General features: G+C 39.8%; 1 protein-coding gene across 5 annotated transcripts in view; it reads left to right on the plus strand.

The window, feature by feature from the left end:
* Positions 1 to 22,083, plus strand: part of nfat5b (nuclear factor of activated T cells 5b) — a 53,719-nt gene that overhangs the window by 27,446 nt on the left and 4,190 nt on the right. For 2 of the 5 annotated variants that reach the window (XM_077201811.1, XM_077201815.1), the window contains exons 2-12: positions 2,127 to 2,252; positions 13,954 to 14,521; positions 14,986 to 15,172; positions 15,336 to 15,526; positions 15,706 to 15,878; positions 17,087 to 17,221; positions 17,315 to 17,370; positions 17,931 to 18,063; positions 19,049 to 19,117; positions 20,060 to 20,154; positions 20,255 to 22,025. In XM_077201811.1, coding sequence (XP_077057926.1) covers positions 2,127 to 2,252; positions 13,954 to 14,521; positions 14,986 to 15,172; positions 15,336 to 15,526; positions 15,706 to 15,878; positions 17,087 to 17,221; positions 17,315 to 17,370; positions 17,931 to 18,063; positions 19,049 to 19,117; positions 20,060 to 20,154; positions 20,255 to 22,025 — 3,504 coding nt within the window. Of the gene's footprint in view, positions 1 to 2,126; positions 2,253 to 3,398; positions 3,520 to 13,283; positions 13,402 to 13,953; positions 14,522 to 14,985; positions 15,173 to 15,335; positions 15,527 to 15,705; positions 15,879 to 17,086; positions 17,222 to 17,314; positions 17,371 to 17,930; positions 18,064 to 19,048; positions 19,118 to 20,059; positions 20,155 to 20,254; positions 22,026 to 22,083 lie in introns of those variants that run through there. The other 3 variants (XM_077201814.1, XM_077201816.1, XM_077201817.1) reach the window with 3 other exon arrangements.

Here is a 22,083-nt window from a genome sequence, read left to right on the forward strand (position 1 = left end):
AAAGGGAATGTTTGTCATGTTCAGTTGGACATTTAGATGAGTTTCTGTTATTGAATGTTGTGGTTACCATTGTGCTGAAGAGTAGCGCAGTGTCAATTGTGATTTTCATGATGCAACGTAATGTGTAATAACCCCAAATCACAATTTCTCATTGAAGCAAAATTCTCAGATCAGCATGGAACAGCTAAACACAAACCTTTTCTTCTTCTTTGTCCTTCAGAAGAGATGTCCTGTAGCTGACACGAGTCACTACTATACTGCCCTCTATAGGTGTAGTGTAGTTGTAGTGCTCATGTGTTGAATGTGTCCATCCTTGAATGTGTCAATTGGAAATTGGGTCAATGTAACTCAGCATGTTAAATAAACCTTATTGAATTAGGTTACAAGAACAAAATTTGAATTTATAGGTAGAATCCGCTAGAAATACCTCCTTAAAGCAACAAATGCACACTCACTTTTTACAGTGTAGGGTTTTTCAACTCAATTTTAAAGAACCCTTTATGCTAAAAAGGAGAAATATCTTATATGATTGCATAATCATTTCTTGTTTAATTGGTTATTTCAACTTTTAAGCTGTTTAATTCATAAAATGTAATCAAAACAAAGTTAATTAAACAAAATACAAATGATGTAATACTAAATTCATGAAAGGATACTATGGATATTAAGTATACTAAGAATCACCTGACAGAACCCTTTTTCCAATAGTGTGGCATCTACGTTCTTTTTGCATGGATGCTTTAAATGAAATGCAATATATAACAGATTATAATTTCTTAACCAAACTGTGCAGCCCAATATAAATATAGATATCCGAAGGGGTTCGAGTTGACAACAAATTTAACATTTAATATGGCGTCAGGCAACCCTCACTAAGGTTCGTGGCGGGTACATTTTTTCCATTAACCCGCCATTGGCAGGTTATCAATTAATGATATTGTTTTCATCATTTGAGACCACACAACTGTGAGAGATGATCTGCATGGAAACATTAGAATCTCTAGGTACAGAATTAAGGGTTTGAGGAGCTTGACTATGGACAGATGGGCAACGGTTATTTTTTCATTTACTTAATTATTTTTTGATCTTGATATGGCCTAACTGGTGGGAACGGTATAAAATCACCATTTGACTTCTCAAATTCCTCATCCCTTTGTAGCAGCCTTGTTTTCAAAGTAGTACCGATCAGAGTCCTGAACAAGGATTGAAGGCTTTGTGTTCTTGTTCTGTTAAAATAACCCACTACAATCACAAGAGTGGTACTAAGGCCTCTGGCATGCCAAAAATGGTATTTATCACTTACTATTGGTGTAAAATAAGCTGTCAGGACTTTTCCCATGTTTTTTCGATGTCTATGGCAAGGCTGTGTAGGTTACCGTTATCGTAAAACATGAATTTGTGAAAACGGTGACATCATGCACATGCGAATTACGTGTTCATGCTATATGCGCGTAGCGTTTCTTAACAAAAGCCCCATTCACACAGAGATTCCGGAAAATACACGGATAAAGTGACCTGGGGTTTGACTTTGGTTCATTCACACTGCCAGTGATTTTCCGGAATCAGACAGTGCGTTCACACACAACCCATAAAGACACGTGACATCGATGTGACATGTAATGCTCAGCAAGGTCTATAGTTTGCTTATGAGCTGCGATTTCTCTCTCGCGAGAAACCACGCTTGTGCATTTTTTTTTCTGATTCGATCATAAACTAGCGCATTACGTACAGTTTCACGCTGGCGAACGATCCCGGCTTTATCGCCATCATTACGACACGGCATTGATTACGGCTTTTGTTCACACAGCGCGCGTTCTGGGACTGAACACGGCAATGTTACTAGGTCCCCAACCCGGCATCGACCCCGGCATCAATCGTGTTTGCGTTCACACAGAAGGTGTTCTGGCAATTTCCCGGCAATTTCCCGGGATCAACGCGCTGTGTGAAAGGGGCTAAAGTGACATCACCATCTACTGACCTGGCAGCATAATACAGCGTTTTTAGTCATTTCGTTTTGACAGCTTTGTCGTCTGTATTCGAAAAACTCAAAGGAGAAACTTTTTTAGTACATAGTTGTTGTGTAAACGTACCCATAACTGATAGATTTCTCTTCTGATTCCCTCTAGAATCAGTATATGATCTTCTCCCGAAAGAGCTGCAGCTGCCATCTTCTAGAGAGCAGAACGCAGCCGCTATGAGTCAAAAAAGTGGTGGAGAGGCGGGACCTCCTCCGTCAACAGCTCTCGCCGCAGGTAAGCTTGGCTTTTGTCTTTTAAGCCATCTTTTCTCTCAAGCTGGCTTGAGTCTGATGCTGAAGACTGGAACTAAGGCCTACATCAAGATGCATATTCAGCTGCCCAATTTGTTTCAGTGGTTTATTAATTTGGTAATTGAAAAATGGTGTCTATATGACAGGTGGTTTGAAGGGAGGGCTTGTGACATCAGACAAAAAAAGGAAAGTCGTTTCAGAGGTGGAGCGAGTTTTGATAAAAGATTACAGAGAACATGCACTGATGAATTGTTCACAATAAGACCAGGCACGTGCATTAAGATGTAAATAGGAACTTTTTTTTAATTTCAGTTTTAATCAAACAATATAAAGAAAATTGTTTTAATGGTAAACATTAAAACATTACTCATTATTTTATTAAAAATTTAAATCTGATTGCATTTAGCATGGATTACGGTCTTTTACCAAAATCTAGATCCTGTTGTGAATGTTGGTCCTTGCTGGAAAAATATAAAGAAAAGCCTTCAAAAAGAAAAAAAATCGATATTTCAGAGTAAACTAAAATATTTTTGGGGCATTAGAGTACCAAACATGCTTTGCAAATAGTTTTTTTTGGGTCATTTTTTGTAATAAATTTAACAGTGATTAACAATTAGTAAAATAATAATAATCTTCTACTACTAATAATAATAAACAACTCATATTATTAATAAAAAATAAAATTTAACAAAGCAGTCAGACTGTCTTCCCTTGTGAAATTCCATTTTGCTCTCCAGCATTTTTTTTTCTAGTTTTATGAATGAACATAATTGGCTCAGTGCCTTCAGGTCCCACATTCCCAATCTCATTTGGTTTTGCACTGAAAAAATGTGAGGAAAAAACAAAATAACAAAAAAGGTTATTCTGTTTAGAATAAAATTCCAATGAGGAAAATCTACATGTGCAAAATGTATTCTCAGAAATTCTATATACAAAATATATTCTTAGAAATGCATGCATAATTGGCAAATGCTTTCTAAGGGATTTTCAATTAAAATTGCATTGCATTGAACACTGAGAAAAGAAACTGTCCACAAAACACTCCTCAGAACTTTTCTTTTGAGTTCCTATTTGTACATTCAAAATGCAATTCACTTTAGTTTCTTTTACTCTGCCCCTTTATCAAAGTGCCCAGGTTTAGGGTGAGTTTCTGTAAGCCAGAAGTCTGTTGCCTTTGGACATCTGTACCTAACTGCAGCCAAATGCATCCCTCTGACGAGGCAGGACATGCTGGCTGCAGCTGAAGGAAGGTGACGTATTTTCCAGCTTAAATGAATTTCATTGTGGGATTTTAGGTTTCACTGCAAATTGGACTTGCTTCTTCTGGCTATTTTCTCCTCCTGTTTAATTAAGATTTTGTTTGTGTATCTTTTTATTTTTGAATCAAGAATATGTTCTTAGCAATCAGACTTGTGCTCATTGTATTTGCTATTTGTTTGACTTATTGTTTGACATTTTATTTTTGTTTCTTTGCTTGTTTTGTTTTCATTTTGTTTTCGATTGTTTTTTTTTATTTCTTTGTGTTTATTGTTTTGTTTTGCTTTACATTTTGTCTACTACTTTGCTTTATTTTGTTTTGTGATGGTTGTCTCTTTTTGCCATATTAATGTCCCTTCTTTACATGATCTTTTCTCTCTGTTCAGAGATATTTGGGTTCACCTGCATTGAGCCATTGTGTCACCGCCTTGCCCTTTATTTATTTTATTATCTTTTATTCTCTTTTACACTGTCTGAGTAATGTCTAACATAATTGCAAATTACTGTTCCTTTCTTAAAGGTACACTATGTAACTTTTGGTCCTCTAGCGGTTAAACAAAAATGCATGGATTTTGCTGCAGAACATTGTTTTGGTTGTGCTTCGGCTCTGCGTGACTGTGCGGATGAATATGGTTCTCCTGCTGCGCATAAAACATTCACTACTAGGCTTAAAAGTTATAACCAGTTTAGATGGAAAGGATCTCAAGCTGAAGACGTTACTGTATTTTATCCAATTAACAGACACGGTACTTCCTTGAAATTAAATTCCAGCACAGCGCTTCAACAACCATAATGAAATGGCCCTTCACAATAGATATTACTTTACAATGAACTCTGTTAGAGAGCTGCATATGGAAAATTATCTTCAATAAAATACCTTACTCACCTGTTGAGTAATAAAAAACGCTTTTTACAACATTTCAAACCCCCTCAGTTCTCACCATCGCCATCTCCGAAAGGCCAAGCCAATGTTGATTCTTGTTTTATTACGAGCTCCGTCGCAATCGTTTTGAGGGAGGATTGATGATGTATTGACTCTGCTATGCTATTCATATTTAGTTAATTTTTATCAAAAAAGTTACATAGTGTACCTTTAAGATTATTTTCCATGAATTCTCCATTTTTCTTGAAAGTATTTCATTGAATCACTTTTTGCACTCCCATTTCACTGCTCATACATTTATACATTTAAACACATTTAAGCATTTTTGTCCTGATCATATAAATAATTTTTTAACTGTAATGTTTTATTTCAGTTTGCCTAAGGTTTAAGGGTTCACTATGCAGAAATTTTTAGTTACTGTCTCTCTTTCCTCTGATATGATATCCGTTTACACACGCAGACCAACCGAATCGACTCGAGAATACTAGTGAGAAGATGAGTGATGAGCTATTGAACAATTTTTTTTTCAAATATTGTGTTTATTATGCATAAATAGCATATTTTGTGTATATGTATGAGCACTACTGCTAATAGTTTGATGACTGGCTGTAATTTGTGAGTGAGTTTAGCCATCTTCAGTCTAGCTTGCTAATAAACAATAATTATGCCATCATACAAAATTTAATTATAATGCCTAATAATCTGTCGAGTTACAGATAGCAGTCAACAAGGCAATAGCTATATTAAGCAACTTCAGACACACACGATAAAGTCCCGCCCTCACCCTACGTGTCGTTATAGAGGAAAATATAAAAATACAGGCACAACAAGGTTGTGTCTCTGTAGACACAAACATCACCACATACTTCTAGGGGACTAAAGCCCCTTTCACACAGAGAATCCGGAAAATACACTGATAATGTGTCCCGGGATCGTTTGATTTTGGTTCATTCACACTGGCAGTGATTTTCTGGAATCTGTGCGTGCGTTCACACACATCCCATAAAGATCCCTTAAAGACACATGATATCAGTATGACAAACACAAACTTTCTTCTTTGTTAATGTGCAATGTGAACGTTGAAATGCATTTAAAACTGCAGATCAAAGAGACACATGGATCATCACTACGGCACACTCCTTACGGCATTGGTCGTGGATTTGGTTCACACAGAGCTCCTTCCGTGAATGATCCCAGCAATGTTACTAGATCTGCATCCTGGGATCGAGCCCAGGATCTATCCCGGGATGTGTTTGTGTTCACACAAAAGGCACTCTAGCAATTCTATGGCAATGTTCTGGGATCAACACTCCGTGTGAAGGGGCTTTAGTGATGATTTAGTGGCATTATTTTAGTTTGAGCCTATACTTGGAAAATCCTGCATAGTGCACCTTTAACAGAACCTTCTGGGGTTACACTTTATTTTGATAGTCACTTTAGACATTCTACTTACTATAAGTAACTTTTCAATTACATGTCAACTAACTGTCATTAGAGTATTAGTAGGCTGTAGTAGACTGTCAGTAGACTGTTAGGTTATGGTTAGGTGTTAGGGTTCGGGTTAGGAGAACAAGTTGACTTGTAGTTGCCAAGTTACTTATAGTCGGAAGAATATCTGTTGGGGGACCAACAAAATAAAGTGTTAGCAGACATTAAGCAGACAGTCTACTAATACAGTAATGACAGTTAGTTGACATGTAGCTGCAAAGTTACTTATAGTTAGTAGAATGTCTAAAGTGGACTATCAAAATAAAGTGTTACCCATTCTGTTTATCAAAATTGCTAAGTTTTAATGAAAGGCAATACTATACATATCATACATACTGACAATATGCTGAGTCAGAATGACTATCTTGACCCTAATCATACATCAGGACCCCCCCCCCCCAAATTATCCCCTTTTCAGTCTTTAAATGAATTTAAATGTTTATTTCTCCACTGAGATGGAGTCAGCTGCAAGATTTCTGCTACTGTACCTAAATCAAAAAGTGTAATTCTGTTACTGCTTCTCTGTAGGAATGTGTGTCCTCCATTGGTGAATTCAGATTGCATTTTAGTTTGGTCCCTCAGGGCTCCCGTTGGCTTGTGTTACTGCTTATATCAATAGTGAAAGCTCTGAGGGCTCAGTAAAACACAACACACTCAGGTTGCTGTGTTCAGTTGGCCATTTGCCAAGTAAAGAGTACAGTACGGTCATAAACATGGAGGCCAGACTAATGAATCAGAGGGGGTATTGTCTTTTGAATTTGAATCTGTTGAGTTTGTCTAACCTAGATTTTGCATTGTTCCTAGATTCTTATCAAACTTGATATTATACTGTCAAACCCAATACACATAGAAAAATGCTTTGCAGCCACTTTCAGCCAAGAGCAAGAAGAGAGAGACTGTGTGTTCAGTGTCAGTGTGTCTGTGTTGTTGCACGTCTGCCAAGAGGTCGCAACATAATGCGCAATGAAGAACTCTGCCTTTGTAGTGCTCCTCCAGGACAGGGTTTCAATTAATTTCATTACCAATTCTGCACAAACATAGGACCAGATGACTCAAATGTCACAGTTTGGCAAATCGTTTCTCCCACCATACAACCTGCTCTCCATTGATGCTTTGGTGGAGTCTGAGATGATCAAAGTGAAAAGGGGCCTCTAAGATAGATAGATGTGTATGTGTGTACATGCATAGAGAATGGTTTGTTGTTTCTATTCTTGTCACCTGCTCATGTCGAAAAGTATCTCCCACATGGATATATTTCTTCCTGATTTAATTGTATGGCTTGGGTGACCACATTTCCTGTGCATGCAGGTGTCCTCATGTTAATCATGCCGCATTTATGCACCAGTTTGAGCAATCCTTGTGTAAAATAATTCATTAAAACTGTCTTTTTGTGAGGCATGACAACAAACCTTATGAGGATATACATATACATGAGGCATAAATAGAGAAGGCATAAATAAATCTTTTCAGTGTCATGTGTTCGGATAAATGCTCAAAGTGGATGCAAATTATTCTCTCTGATTTATTTGAGGGTATCATTTTTGTCTCTGGTTGTTAACCAAAAATTATGGTCTTTCTTTTTATGGTTGTAGTTGAATCGTTGTTGTTGTTTTTGCTATTTGACTTCTGTCTATACAAGTCTTGATTTTAAACCAGCTATATAGTGAAAATTAAAACTTCTGGATTAGGGCTGCACGATTTGGGGAAGATGTCATATTGCGATTATTGAGGTCAATATTGCGATTGCGATATGCGATTGCAATATAATAAACAAATGGTTTCATGAGTCAACTTGCTTGGTTCTAAAGCAAAATGCACTCACAGATTGGTGATAATTCTGAAATGTGTATTTCTCAACTCAAACTAGCAACAATAACTAAATGATTGATAACACCTATAATGATCAATAAGGCACTGATGTCTGGATAAAAATGACCCCCCTCCCCATTTTAAACATTATTTATAGCCGTCCAACATTACATTGATTCTGTCATTACAATTGAAAGCTATCAATTTTTTAAACATTTTTTAGTCTTCAAAAAATATAACAGCTTTTAAATTTAAGTGAACTTCAAACAATCCTCACATAAACCTATAATAAATGTCATATTTACATGTGCCCTTCCTGTCTAACAGGTAGGACATATACAGAAATTAAATAAAGTTATCAAACAGGTGCTGCATAAATTATATATAGACTAATCCTTATTAAAGCTCGGAAAGTTCTTTAGTCAAGAGCATTGAGTAATTTTCTCTGTTCCCTTTGTTCTTTGATTAACTTTACTGACAGAGATAATTAGTGGCTACTGTGTACTGCCCATTTAAGACCAGCTGCTGCTGACAGAGACACGGATCTCGCACGCGTCTCATTCTCTCACAATTCTTTACGTCCATCATAAGAATGCTCTTATTTTACGAAGATACTCGACAAAACGACATTTTGGCATAATTGTGTGTGCTATTGTTCGTTCAAGCGCGAAAGAGAAATGTATTCTGGCATGCTGTCTTGTGCGCACGTATGATACTGGCGCGCGTCTTTCTGTGTCACGGTACTGATCCACTTGTCCGTGCGACACTTCAGTCGCGCCGCACTCCGCTTTATTCCTATGGGTGACGTCACGCAACTTTAAAGCGCCCGCAAAGCATCCCGGGAAGGCGGCGCTTCATTTGGGAAAAATGCTGCGCGTCAAAAAGCTGGCCGATGCCCATCTTTATGCAAATGAATCCGTCAAACGCGACGCGTCTATCCAATAGAAGTAGTCTCTCGAGGGGCCTTTGTTCTAGACTGGCCGCTGGGTCAAAACCACGCCCATAACGGTAAACTTGAGGAACGCCCATCAACTTACAAATGTGGAGAGGCGTGCGACACCACGCTTCAGTCGTGTCGCAAAAGTGGATCAGTACCGTTACGGTGCTGATCCACTTGTCCGCGCGACACTTCTGTCGCGCCGCACTCCGCTTTATTCCTATGGGTGACGTCATGCGACTTTAACGCGCCCGCAAAGCACCCCGAGAAGGCGCCGCTTAATTTGGAAAAATGCTGCGCGTCAAAAAGCTGGCCAATGCCCATCTTTATGCAAATGAATCCGTCAAACGCGACGCGTCTATCCAATAGAAGTAGTCTCTCGAGGGGCCTTTGTTCTAGACTGGCCGCTGGGTCAAAACCACGCCCATAGCGGTAAACTAGAGTACTGATCCAGTTTTGTGACACGACTGAAGCGTGGTGTCGCACGCCTCTCCACATTTGTAAGTTGATTGGCGTTCCTCAAGTTTACCGCAATGGGCGTGGTTTTGACCCAGCGGGCCAGCTTTTTGACGCACAGCATTTTTCCAAATGAAGCGCCGCCTTCCCGGGATGCTTTGCGGGCGCGTTAAAGTTGCGTGACGTCACCCATAGGAATAAAGTGGAGCGCGGCGCGACTGAAGTGTCGCACGGAAAAGTGGATCAGCACCGTGACAGTCAGGACATTCACAGGCAGCGCGCTCTCTTTTGTCTTGTCACGCATGACTGGTTCAAAAGCATTTGCACGAATAAGAGCGGGATCATGTAACACTAGCCAAAGGATGACAAAAATAACAGATGCTGCGTTAATTGCGTTAATAGGCCTAGTTTGTTTATTTCATATGAATTCGCAGCATTTTGCGTCATATAATCGCATTGGCTTAACATCGCGATTGCGATACGATTAATCGTCCAGCACTATTCTGGATGCATCCTCTACCAGTTTGATATGCATACGAGCCACCGTGGTTATATGGTTAGGATGGTTAAAGGATGGGAAGTCAGGTGACATTTATTTATACAGCGCTTTATATCTTCTCATTAAGCTTCTCATTAATAAACAGGAAAATAACAGTGTTACTGTCAGTAGTCGCGTTTCCATTACCCTTCAAATTGCGCAAATTGAAATTGCTAATTAAAAATATGCCAAATGGAAACACGTCGATTTCTCAAAAACTCCCATTTATCGCAAAATAGTTTTTACGCTCGCATGAGGTGGTTTTTCAGGCAATTTGAAAAATAAATATTTTGTTATACTGCAATGGAAACAGTTTTAGTGTTTCAAAGTTAGGAAACAAGTTCAATGATCAACTATAAGCAGCTCTACAGAAGGTGATGTCGTCATTATTCAGCTGTTGATGTCGTCATTATTATGTTGATTCAGTTCAGTTCAATAACAGTGTCAATGTTACAAAGTTAGTGTCATTATCCAGCCCAAATCATTCTTCTGACAGTGTAGTTAAAGTTAGGGCAGGCAAAATTAGTTCTTTTTCGCTGCTTATTGCATTTCAACAGTTTAAAATCACTTTTTAAACTGCAATGCATAAAACATATGCAAATGATAATCTTTCGTGACCACTCAGCACAGCAATGTCACATGAGCATAACCACGATAGAGACGATAGTCCAGACATTGCCTACCCTACCTTTAAATCTATAATATTACTAAATATTAATTGTATTTTAATGTGATGATTGCCATCTTAAGACATGCCCATCTTTGCTGTTTTATAATTAATTCCAATGTTTTTGAACTGAACAAGGAAAAACTACTGTACGTCATGAAAAATTATATTGTTTTTGTTTTGTTCATATTTGACTGTCATGTGTTTGACTGGGACATTTGTTTAGAATATATTTTTATTTTTTTATTTCATTTTGTAATTTATTTATTTGTATTCAATTTTGTTTATTTTATCTACATTTTAAGCAATGTTGTATACTGTTTCCATTTGAATCTTAAAGGAACACAGTGTTGAATATTTCATTTATTAATGATCTTTTCTCCTTAGAATAAAGGAAGTTGTGAAACACCGTTATAATGGTGCTTGTTGCAACAGGGCATTATTCCCACATATTTGAGCATTTGGAATGGGAAGACTGGACTGTGGGAGGACTAGAATGTGGCCTGATTAGCCTAGACTAGTCTTCCAAATGTAAACAACACTGTCATCAGAATTATGACGTTTTTATGTAATGTTCTTCCACAGCCATTGCGGTTAGAAAGCATTTCTGAAATGGCCCATAAATATTTTTTCATCCAAATCGTGAGCTGATCTTCTGTTCTGATAATTCATAGATAGGATTGCAATGCACAATTCATTTCACAAGCTTGTTGTAAAGAGCCCACTCTGAGGCAACATTCAGAATTTGTGTTTGTTTTATTAGGAGGGATGTCAAACTCACCCCATTGTTACTGTCATTGTCTCATTCATGCCATAACCATATAGGTTCATAGGCTTGTATTCAAACAAAGGCTATTATTAAATGGCCAACCTTAGGTTGGTAATATGTTGCTTTTCTTATTATTTGTCTGGCTGACTCTATATGGCAGCCCTGCTTAGAGGAAAGTTTCAAACAATTTTCCAGAAAAATATTTGGCCTATTGAAAGATTGCAGCAGTCTCGGTCACCATGTTCTGAAAGTATTTGAGAAGTTTGGAGACAACGCCACCTACTTAATAAAACAATGCCAGCTTTTACTTGGTTGGTCAGAACGACACTTGGTAAGCATCATTGACACTGTTTTGGGATTATGCCACCTAGTGGCACATCGCTTTTTTCTACTCCTTTAAATCCTGAAATTTCAATCCAGTCCTGCTAAAAAATCAATGATATTCAGAGAACGTTAGACAAAAAAAAAAATCTTATTCTGTAGGAGAAACAGCATTTCAATGCATGTCCTCATCTTGATATGTGTCGTTAGGCAGCTGTCAGAGTTTTATCAGTGTGGTGTGGTGATTAAAGATCTGGGCTGTGTCCAAAATCGCCCTTAAATAGGGCACTATTTGAGGGGACAGCCATTTGTAGTGGTATCCGAAACCATAGCAGACGTTATCGAGTGCACTCATTCAATCCCACAATGCACTGCAATAACGAGTGTACAACCGATGTATGCTCAACAGCTAGAGAATACCCATAATGCACTGTGAGAGTCACGCGCCGAATTAATTCCCGTGTCTCGCCAGAAAGATGGCACTTGCTGCTGAATCATCCAGTGGTCCAATGTGGGTACATTGTTAATATCAAACAGGTATACATTTATTTTTAATTGATAATAAAATTCTTTAATTATGATGTTTAAATGTTAGTCCCATGAAAGAGTTCAGGATAAATCTTTTCATCTTACTATTGGAGTGGCCAGTTTGCTAAGTTTCAAATGATTATTAAACAGCAAGCACAAACTATGCAAAAGCGGCTGCCCTTCCGGCACACTCAGTGTCCAAATTCACTCACTCGTTTTCATTCACTCCCTCAAGTGAACCATAATAGTGGACTAATGTAGGGATTACTGAATGAGGGTATAGGGGGTGATTTCGGACACAGCCCTAGATTTCTGAAGGTTGCTGGTTTGAACCGTCCATGATGCAACCCAGTTTTGCATTTTACATCAGATCCTTTTGGTGCCTGGCCTCAAAACACTTTGATACATCCAGGTTCATTTTCATGCATTACAGCAGATAAATATGGTAAATGATAAGTGTAAAGAAATACTGTCACTGTATTAAGTCACTGTTAAAGGGTTAGTTCACCCAACAATGAAAATTCTTTCATTAATTACTCACCCTCATGTCGTTCCAAACCGTAAGACTTTCATTCATCTTCGGACAACAAATGAATCTCTCATCATTTTTGTCTATACATTGTAAAGTCCACTCAACCAATATTTGCAATATATGACTTTTATCTTCAGAACACATTTTTTAATATTCTGTCTCCATTGAAAGAATATTCAAGCTAAATTTTCAAAAAGACATTGTAAAAGTAATCCATATGGAGAGTTGATAGGCTTAATCAAAGTTTTGTGAAGAGACTCAATCTCTTTATATGATGAGCAGATTTAATTTGAGCTTTTATTTACATACATAGAGCTCAATCAGAAGCTCAAACATGCTTGCTTGATGTGAATAAAAGCCTAAATTGTGTCTCTTCAGAAGACTTTGATCAAACCTCTCGATTCATATGAATTACTTTAACAATGCCTTTATGAACTTTTAGAAAATTTAGCTTGAATATTTTCTTTCTATGGAGACAGAATATTAAAAAATGTGTTCTGAAGATAAAAGTCATACCGGTTTGGAATGGCATGAGGGTAAATGATGATAGAATTGTCCTTTTTTGGGTTAACTATCACTTTAATAAATGTTTTTTCAATCTCTTTTTCTCCCTGAATATGCATGTTTATTTATGCAAAACAAACACAAATATCAAAAATGTCTTAAAGATTATGCCACAGACAGGCATTATACTGTTTTTTTTTTTGTGTGACAAATGCTTCACCTCATCGTTTGTTCAAATGAGGAGTGGAAGGTGTGTACTTGGATTTTCAAGGCAAATGAATACATTAGATGCACCAAAAACAAACCAATAAAATTGAACAAAGCCTCTTCATTTTACTATCAGCTTTTATTACTCATTGGTTGTCTCATTTTCATTCCAGGAATTTCTCTCTGAAGCAGGGAGTGTCTGCATACAAAATGCTCTGCAGTTTTCTGCTTCATAGGTCAGACACTGGTTTATCTTGTTTCTGTGGCTATGCTCACTCCCATCAAAATTTGTGCAAATTTGTATAAGAATTTGCTTGCATCATTTGGATGAGAGATGTATACCCCCATATAGACTGGAATAAATATTAAAGCAAATGCCAATTTATTTTGAAGGTCAAATGCAAGAGCTCATTTACTGTAGATTTCCAATGTATGCTTAAATAAAACCCAAGACATTCGAGGATATTATGGCTAGCGGGCTGTGCGTAATGTCTTGGAGAGTGATGTCATGGCCTGCTCTGCAGTAACTCTACATGAAATGCTTGTTTTTCTTTTTTCACAGATGTTATTCAGCATGATCGTTTTGCTCTCGTTGTTCGTTTATTTATTTCCACAGCATTTCAACTGCGTTTTGACATTTGCCCGAATGATAGATAATGCTCTGTAAAAGATAAGCAAAACTGGAACAGCTGTAACAAAAAGAAAGAGAAATGTCTTGTCTTGACTGGGACTGTTGGCTCATGTTGATACCGATGCCTTTATTCACTGTCTAATTGTACACACTACAGATGCGTCGTCCGCCTCTTCTGGTATGAGTACGGGAAGTCCTCGCAGTGCTTTTCCCACCTCTTCCACCTCAGCTTCAGAACGGAGCGCCGGGAATGACAGCACCACGCCAGGAGATGTTAGCAGTCGGAGGAAAGCAGAGGTGGTGGCTACGGAAAACAAGCTTTCCGGAAGAGTTTGTGGAGAAAAAGGTGGCCAGCAGACCCAGCAGCAACACCAGATGACACCCTCCAAACGTCCTGTCCTCAACATCTCGCCTCCTCCCGAGGACCTGTTCGATGACAGCAACATGTCCTGCCAGGATGAGCTGCTTCTCGACTCAGAGCAGAGTAACAGCATCTGGATGGAAAACTCAGTCTCTAACTTCAGCATTGTGAGCTCCAGCTCCTACAATGACAACACTGAAGTGCCCCGCAAGGCCCGTAAGTGTAACCCCCGACAGAAGCCGGGGTCAAAGCCGGTCCCTGCTGAAGAGGCCAGCATGGATGTCTTTGATGCAGATAGTGCCAAAGGTCCACACTTTGTGCTCTCACAACTTGGCCCAGACAGCAAGACCTGTTCCAAAGCAAGGTGAGCCATCTAGCGCCATGGTATACTTTGGGCCTCATGGCCTTCTTGTACATTTTGGTGCCTGTTTGTTGGAGATTGGTGTGAAGAACACAAAATATTTAATCAAAATAAAGGAATAGATCACTCAACAATAAAAAATCTGGCATCATTTACTCACCCACATGTCATTATAGACCCAAAATGTTGGAAACCCCAAAAAAATGTTCTAAGAACGTTTCGCTAATTTTCCCATTAAATTATGAAAATTTTATTTTGAATGTTCTCTTAACCATCTGAAACCAGTAACATTAGATGAACATCTAACTATAATGGAATGACATGAGATGTGAGTGAGAGAGAGAGATAGAGAGAGAGAGAGAGAGAGAGAGTAAATGTTGACAGAATTTTCATTTTTGGATGAACTCAAGGTACGAAAACCCCAATTAGCTTTCGACTGATGTTCACCAGCAATCCTTGTTTCATAGCTCTGATGGACCTCAAGTATCTGGTCTCAAAGGCGGGGTACTGTCTTGTCAGTATCCTCAGAAAAGTGAAGGGAAAGAACTAAAGATTGTGGTGCAGCCTGAGACTCAGCATAGAGCGCGTTACCTGACCGAAGGCAGCCGTGGGTCTGTGAAAGACCGAACACAGCAGGGTTTCCCTACTATCAAGGTGGGGAACACAGACTTACAGTTACCTACAGTTGTTGACTCTTTAGGGAAAGTTGCAACACAAATGAATGTACCTTTAAGATGAGTTCTATGTCATGGTTCTCATCTCACTTTTCCCTATTGATATATGCATTTATTAACCACAAGTTTCTTGATCCTCACAGCTTGAGGGTGTGAAGGAGTCAGTAATCCTGCAGATTTTTGTGGGCAATGATGCTGGACGTGTGAAACCCCATGGGTTTTACCAGGCTTGCAGAGTCACAGGCCGGAACACAACTGCCTGTAAGGAAGTGGACATTGAAGGCACAACTGTCATCGAAGTGCCTCTGGACCTCAGCAGCAATATGACTCTGGCGTATGTAACAACTAGTAGAATTGCACCCCACTTTGAAGCTTTAAATTGTTCATTAAACTTTAAACTGAATATTCAAAAAGAACACTTCCCAGTCTTCTAATCCAGAGGCTGTATTGATCAAATGTGGTTGGAAGTATTGATATTGATGATTACCAGCTGACAGTCGGGTGTCTTTACAGTGTGGACTGTGTGGGGATCCTGAAGCTCAGGAATGCCGATGTGGAGGCCCGTATTGGGGTGGCTGGATCTAAGAAGAAGAGTACCCGTGCCAGACTGGTGTTTCGAGTCAACATCCCACGCCCCGATGGCTCTGTGCTCACGTTACAGACCTCGTCGTCTCCCATACTGTGCAGTGAGTGGCTTTGGGTTATTCATAGCATCTCCCTGCTGGCGAGCCCAGCTGGTGCTCTCATCACATAGGAGAGGTAGGGATTAGACAGGGGGAAAATGAATGTTTATATTATTTAAGCCATAGAGCCCAAAAAAATGAGTGAGAATGAGTATTAGGCAGAACATCAGGTGCTTACTGTGATGAATTGTACTAAAATTGAATTTCTGTGTCGCCAGCAAATATTCCAGGTTGTTTACAACTTAAGTTCTACTGACACAATCTGTAGCATAATGTCAATTACCACAGAAAATTATTAATTATTATCCCTCATTGTGTTAATAAGGACAGAAAACACATTTGCTAGGGTTGTTGTTCATTACATTTACATTTATGCATTTGGCAGACGCTTTTATCCAAAGCAACTTGCATTGCATTTCAAGGTACACATTTACATTCTTATTAGTTCTTATTAAAATCATTAAGTGCAATAATTTATTTTTAACAATGTGTTTTTAGCACTGGAGGTGCTGTTGCATTGACGTGATATGCTAAAAAAAACAGTTAACACTGAAGTAGACAATATAATAGTGCACATGTGGAATAATTGCAATTTATTTGATTATCAAGCAAAATGATCTGCTGATGGGGTAAGAAAAATATTCTTAATTCAAACTGAAATTTCTTACCCCATGGGCAGATAATTTTGCTTGTTTTAAGCAAAAACTCACTTTATTTTTACATTACATGATTTTGACATACTATTTTGACATATTATCTTATGGCATTTTACTACATTAGTAAATGCATCTTAATTTAAGAATTTTTAGATAGTTGGACTATTGGACTGGAGACAAGACAAAAATACGTAAATAAGTAAGAATTTTTTTTTTTTTTGCAGTGTTGAAAAGATGTAATTCACTTATAATTTTACTCTTAAGAAGCAAATGTACCCCCTTGCCTACTTAGGTAAATGCACTTCTGGTTATGCATTACCAGCATATAATCTGTGTCCCTTCCTGGTTTCCTTGTGTGGATACAAAGTAAAAGTATGCAGGTTTTCCCGCTAGTCACAGGCTGATTTTGCTGTATGGATTTGTTGACCCACATGTCATGTCAGATGTGCAGAAACTACATTTTTAGTCATGGTCTGCTGCACAGAAATATTGTTACCTGGCTGTGTATCCTAATGAACTTTTTCCCTCTTTATCCGATTGGTTCTGTTTTTATAGCCCAGCCTGCAGGAGTACCTGAGATTCTCAAGAAGAGTTTACACAGTTGTTCTGTTAAAGGGGGAAATGAAGTCTTTATTATCGGAAAAAACTTTCTCAAAGGAACCAAGGTCATATTTCAGGAGAATGCTTCAGGTATCCTTACATGTTCAAGGTGTCATAGTCTTTTCTGTGCAGCTTTTCCTGCATAACACTTGCACTGTTTAACCTCTGCCTGTTTGATTGTAGCAGATTACAAGTCCTGGAAGGCAGAGGCTGACATTGACATGGAGTTTTTCCATCAGGTAAGCCATAGCATCTGTTGTGTCTATTATTTGACTGGGTGGGATGATCAAGCACTGCAAAAATAGAGGCAGCTTTGTACAGGTCACAGACATCAGTGTCCCCAATTTTTGCCTGACATGAATATGGAAAGAATGGCAGATTGATGACCTAAATACACAAACAGTACGCAATAACGTTTTTAGTTCTTTTTGAGCTAGTGGTTTAAATAGATCTGTTTTTACAGTGACTTGTCCTGAAATGTCAGAAGTGATGTCAATGTTTTTTTAATACTGTATGTGCTGCCACAACAAACTATATTTTCTAATGCAAAGGGACCATAATTTACACAAATGTAGCCAAAAATGGCTTTGAGGAGTAAATAAATCTGGCTAGTGTTGAAATTGCAACAAAATGCATGGTCAGACATCCCATTTTATTTCAGGTGATTTGAGTGAAATATATAAAATAGTCTGATAGTCTTCCAACACTTCTTTGAAGTCTTCTTATATATATGACACCACCATTATGTTGTGATTAAAAAAGATGTGATCTTTTAATCTTTAACCTTCTCCCCTTTTAGAATCACATTATTGTCAAAGTTCCTCCATATCAGAATCCAGCTATCACATCTCCTGTGTCTGTTGGTATCTATGTTGTTACAAATGCCGGACGATCCCATGATGTTCAACCATTTACGTACACTCCAGAGCCAGGTCAGTTTAATCTCCACCCCCGTTACCCAACCCCGTTCCTGGAGGCACACCAACAGAACACATTATGGACGTCTCCCTTATCTGACCCATCCATATTAGGTCTTGGAGTCTCTATTACCCCTTTTCCACCAACAAGAACCAAGTGCTGGTTCAGAGTCAGAGCTAGTGCCGGTTCGGAGTTGGTTCGACTGATGAGCTTTCAAAGAACCCGTTTGCCTTTCCACAGGCTAGAGAGCCATCGCAGAGCCAGATCTTACGTCATCTCATGTTGCCCAGCAACGCTAGCGCGGCAGCGCCAAACACAAACACACCAGGCTTGTTCGAGATGGTTCGGCTTCTCTCAGACCGATCGGCGCAAGACATCGAAGCACTGCGAGAGCGATCCAAAAGCAAAAGGAGTCGTATGCTCTCCAAACACTCCCGCAGCTCCGATCAGTCCATGCCGCTCCGATGCATCTCGAACAAGCCTTCCATCAACAATGGCGGTCGTTGCGTTACTTTTTATGCTCATGGCTATGCAAACCTACATCGGTGTCCAAACACGGCGAATCCAGCACGTTCGTGCAGCTCGCCGTAACTTGCATTAACAGAGATTACAATCGAGCTGCTATTAGCACGATAAGCTGCTATTTAAAAAATGGCGGTCACAAGTTTCTGTTCGTCTTGTTGGTCACGGTAACCCCGCCCCCAGCCGCTGACGTAAGCGGTTCTTACTTCTAGACCAGCAATGATTTGGTGCTACTTAAGAACCACTTTTACTGGTTCTGAGCTGGTGCTTTGGTGGTCGAAAAACAAAGAACCGATTTGAAACTAGGCTCTGGCTCCGAACCACCACCAGCTCTGCCTTGGTGGAAAAGGGGTATTCGAGCTGATGAGTTGAATCAGTTGTATTTGAATAGGAACAGTTTGAAAATGTGTACTGTTGGTGTGCGCTAGAACGGTTTACCAATTAGTAAAATCACTAATTTTGTATACATTTTTTCAGCTGTTGATTCCTCTGTGAAAAAGGAAGTATTGCCTCCAGTGACACCTTGTTGTTTTGGACAAATAAAAGGTGAGCAAACATCTATGTGACCAGGGATTAAAGTGGGCCGGAATGATCCGGAACTGCGTTCCGGCACCTCAGATAAATTAATAAATAAATAGATTAATTAATCTCAACGAATCTCGCTGGTCCCGAGATGGCCCGACTGACAGACCAACCTCCCCTCCTCCCCGCTGAACGCGAGCGATTACAAATGCGTGAAATGCACTCACGGTGGTTGAGCGAGGTAAAGTTAGTTTTAGGTTCTATATTTCGCCGGACATTTGTTTTCCCTTGCCACTGTTCTATATGATCGGCAGTCTTACAAAGATATCAAGAACAGGATTAGTTTTAACATTATGTTACCATTATCGACATTAAATATTGTTCAAAATCACCTACGTACATTAATGCTGCATATTTATACATGAGAATGCTTTGACGCGTTTCCACAACGTATGATGCCTAAGGGAACGTCTGCCAATTCCACTAACTGTGTTAAATGTAACCTATAATTTGTATTACTTACAATTACTTTTCAAATTCCAAAGCTTGTAGAAGGTTCCTATTGGCAATGCTGAATGCTGAACGTGGGCTGGTGTGGCTACAGTGCCAGGGCTCAATTTGTGTCCCAGTGTTCAGCAATTTTAGCATAGTATCGCCATCATATCAGTGTTGATGTACTGAAATAATACCATTCAAATATCAAGTAAATAAGTATTGTGATACATGGTGCCACAGTGACACTCTTGTCCTAAAAAGTATTGCTATACCATGATACTCAATATGTTGTCCCACGGTGAGTCATTTTTCCCTGTAGCACCTACACAAAATATGACTGTTCCCCCACCTACCAAATCCCACTTTAACCACTGTATGTGACTATTAGCATAACGTGATGTTGCGCTATGAGTGCCAGGGTTTTTCCTGAAATGGAAGAGTAACTGGCCTTCTGTCTGTTGTTTCATACAGTAATCGATACTGCCTTGATGACGCCGGTTTTGCCTCTTGTTAAACGAGAAGAGGCCACACCAATGGAGGTCTCTAGTAATCCCTCGGCCTTCAAGGTGTGTATTCATGAGACAGAAATCACCACAATAAATCACCATCAATCATTTCCGTATAATTTGATTAATGCCTATGTTTATCCTGTTTGGAACCCAACAGACCTCTGAAGTCATCAATTCAGCCCAGCAAGCCTTAGACATGAGTACTGAGATCTCCACCAATAACTGCAAATTTTCCAGTCCGCTGGCACACCAAACAAGAGAACAGGATCAATCTCCGAATTCTGTCTTTTCTAACAAGGAACCATTCAGCACCATCCAGGAACATAATCTTGCATCCAGCGGCTCTTTCCACGCGCCTAATAAATCTCTTCTCCAGCAAGGAGTTCAGCCATTCCTCTTGGAACACAGAGACAGTCTTGGACAGGAGAGATCAGGCAACACTGGCGGATCAGTGGTGGGGCTGTCCCAGATAGATGACAACCCGCAGCAACAGCTCTCCCTTCTACCTCCAGATGAGGTGGCACAACTAGAGCAGGCTGTGCGGCAGCTGCAAGCAAAGGGATTCTGCAACATCCAACTCCAGAATGAGAATTCAATGTCAAAGCAAAGACAACAGCAACTTCAACAGCAGCAGCAGCAAATCCAACAACAGCAGCAGCAAATCCAACAACAACAGCAGCAAATTCAGCAACAGCAGCACCACATCCAGCAACAAGAACAGCAAATCCAGCTGCAGCAGCAGCAACACCAGCAGCAGCAAACTCTGGAGAACCTACAACATCAGCTTTTTCAGCCCCAGGTTCAGATTCATTGTAGTTCGGAGCAACAGAGCTCTTCTCAGGGAATGGTGCAGAATGGAAATTCCCTTTTCCAGCAAACCCAATCACAACAACAGCAGCAGCAGCAGCAGCAAGCAACCTTGTTTCAACAAGCAACTGGCTTTCTTCAGCAGCAACCCAGTCATTCCTCAACTTCCCTTTTTCACAATCCGACGGCCATGACTGAAACCCAAAGCCCACAGGAGGCTCTTTTCCACACACAGAAGACCTCACCCAACCAGGATCAGGTCCAAGCTTCCCTTTTCCAAAGCAATCTCAATGTTCTCAGCGGGTCCAACATGTCTGTAGAAGCTCAGCCCTCTGCAACCAGTATGTTTCTTTCCCAGAATGCTGTACCAGGTCAACTTACCGTTAATGCCAGCCAGCCACAGCAACTGGCTTTCATCACTTCTATGCAGGGGACTCTTGAGGCCCCATCTGTATTTCAGATTCCAACCCAACTGTCCCCCATTCAGCAAGGCACTCCGATGGAGCAGCAGCAGTCACCACAGCATGCCCAACCTGGCTCCATGTTCCAGAGTATGTCCCAATCACCAAGCAAACTCTCCCCTGGTCAGCAACAGCAGGCTGGTCTACTCCTTGGGTCCTTAAATTCTCCAGTAACACAAGAGCAAACTTCAAATCTGTTATTCGGTGGACAAGTTCAGATTGGATCGATGAACAACAGCAGCCTAGCTTCTCCCGAACCACAGAACACTTCCCTTCCCTTCTCTCAGGCCGGCATGGTTACAGTCAGGCAGCAGGAGTCGTCTAAACCCATGACATTTCAGGATCAGACTACTATGGTGGTCAACCCGTCCTCGAATAAGCCAATTTTCCAAGACCAGCAACCAATGCAGCTGGCACCAAGTTCTGGTACAGGCCCTTCACAGTCTGTAAACCTCTTCATGGCCCAGTCCAACATGCAAGGGGGGATGGCTTCTCAAGAAACCCTTTTTGTACCACAGACTGATGTAACTGGAATTCAAACCAGCACTTCCTCTCCAGTACAACAGCCTGGTCAACTCTTTCAGACTACAATGGGTGGAAACCTCAACCAGCCCAACCGGAATCAGCAGCCCGACCTCTTCCTTTTTGAGATCCAGAATGGTTAGGCAGTGTTCTTAAACATCCTTTAGACTTTGAGAGTTTGTCTCATAATTCAAAG

Source organism: Siphateles boraxobius, unplaced genomic scaffold (assembly GCF_051911475.1).
Source record: "Siphateles boraxobius isolate OS27281-9 unplaced genomic scaffold, OSU_SipBor_1 48, whole genome shotgun sequence".
Lineage (NCBI taxonomy): Eukaryota > Metazoa > Chordata > Actinopteri > Cypriniformes > Leuciscidae > Siphateles > Siphateles boraxobius.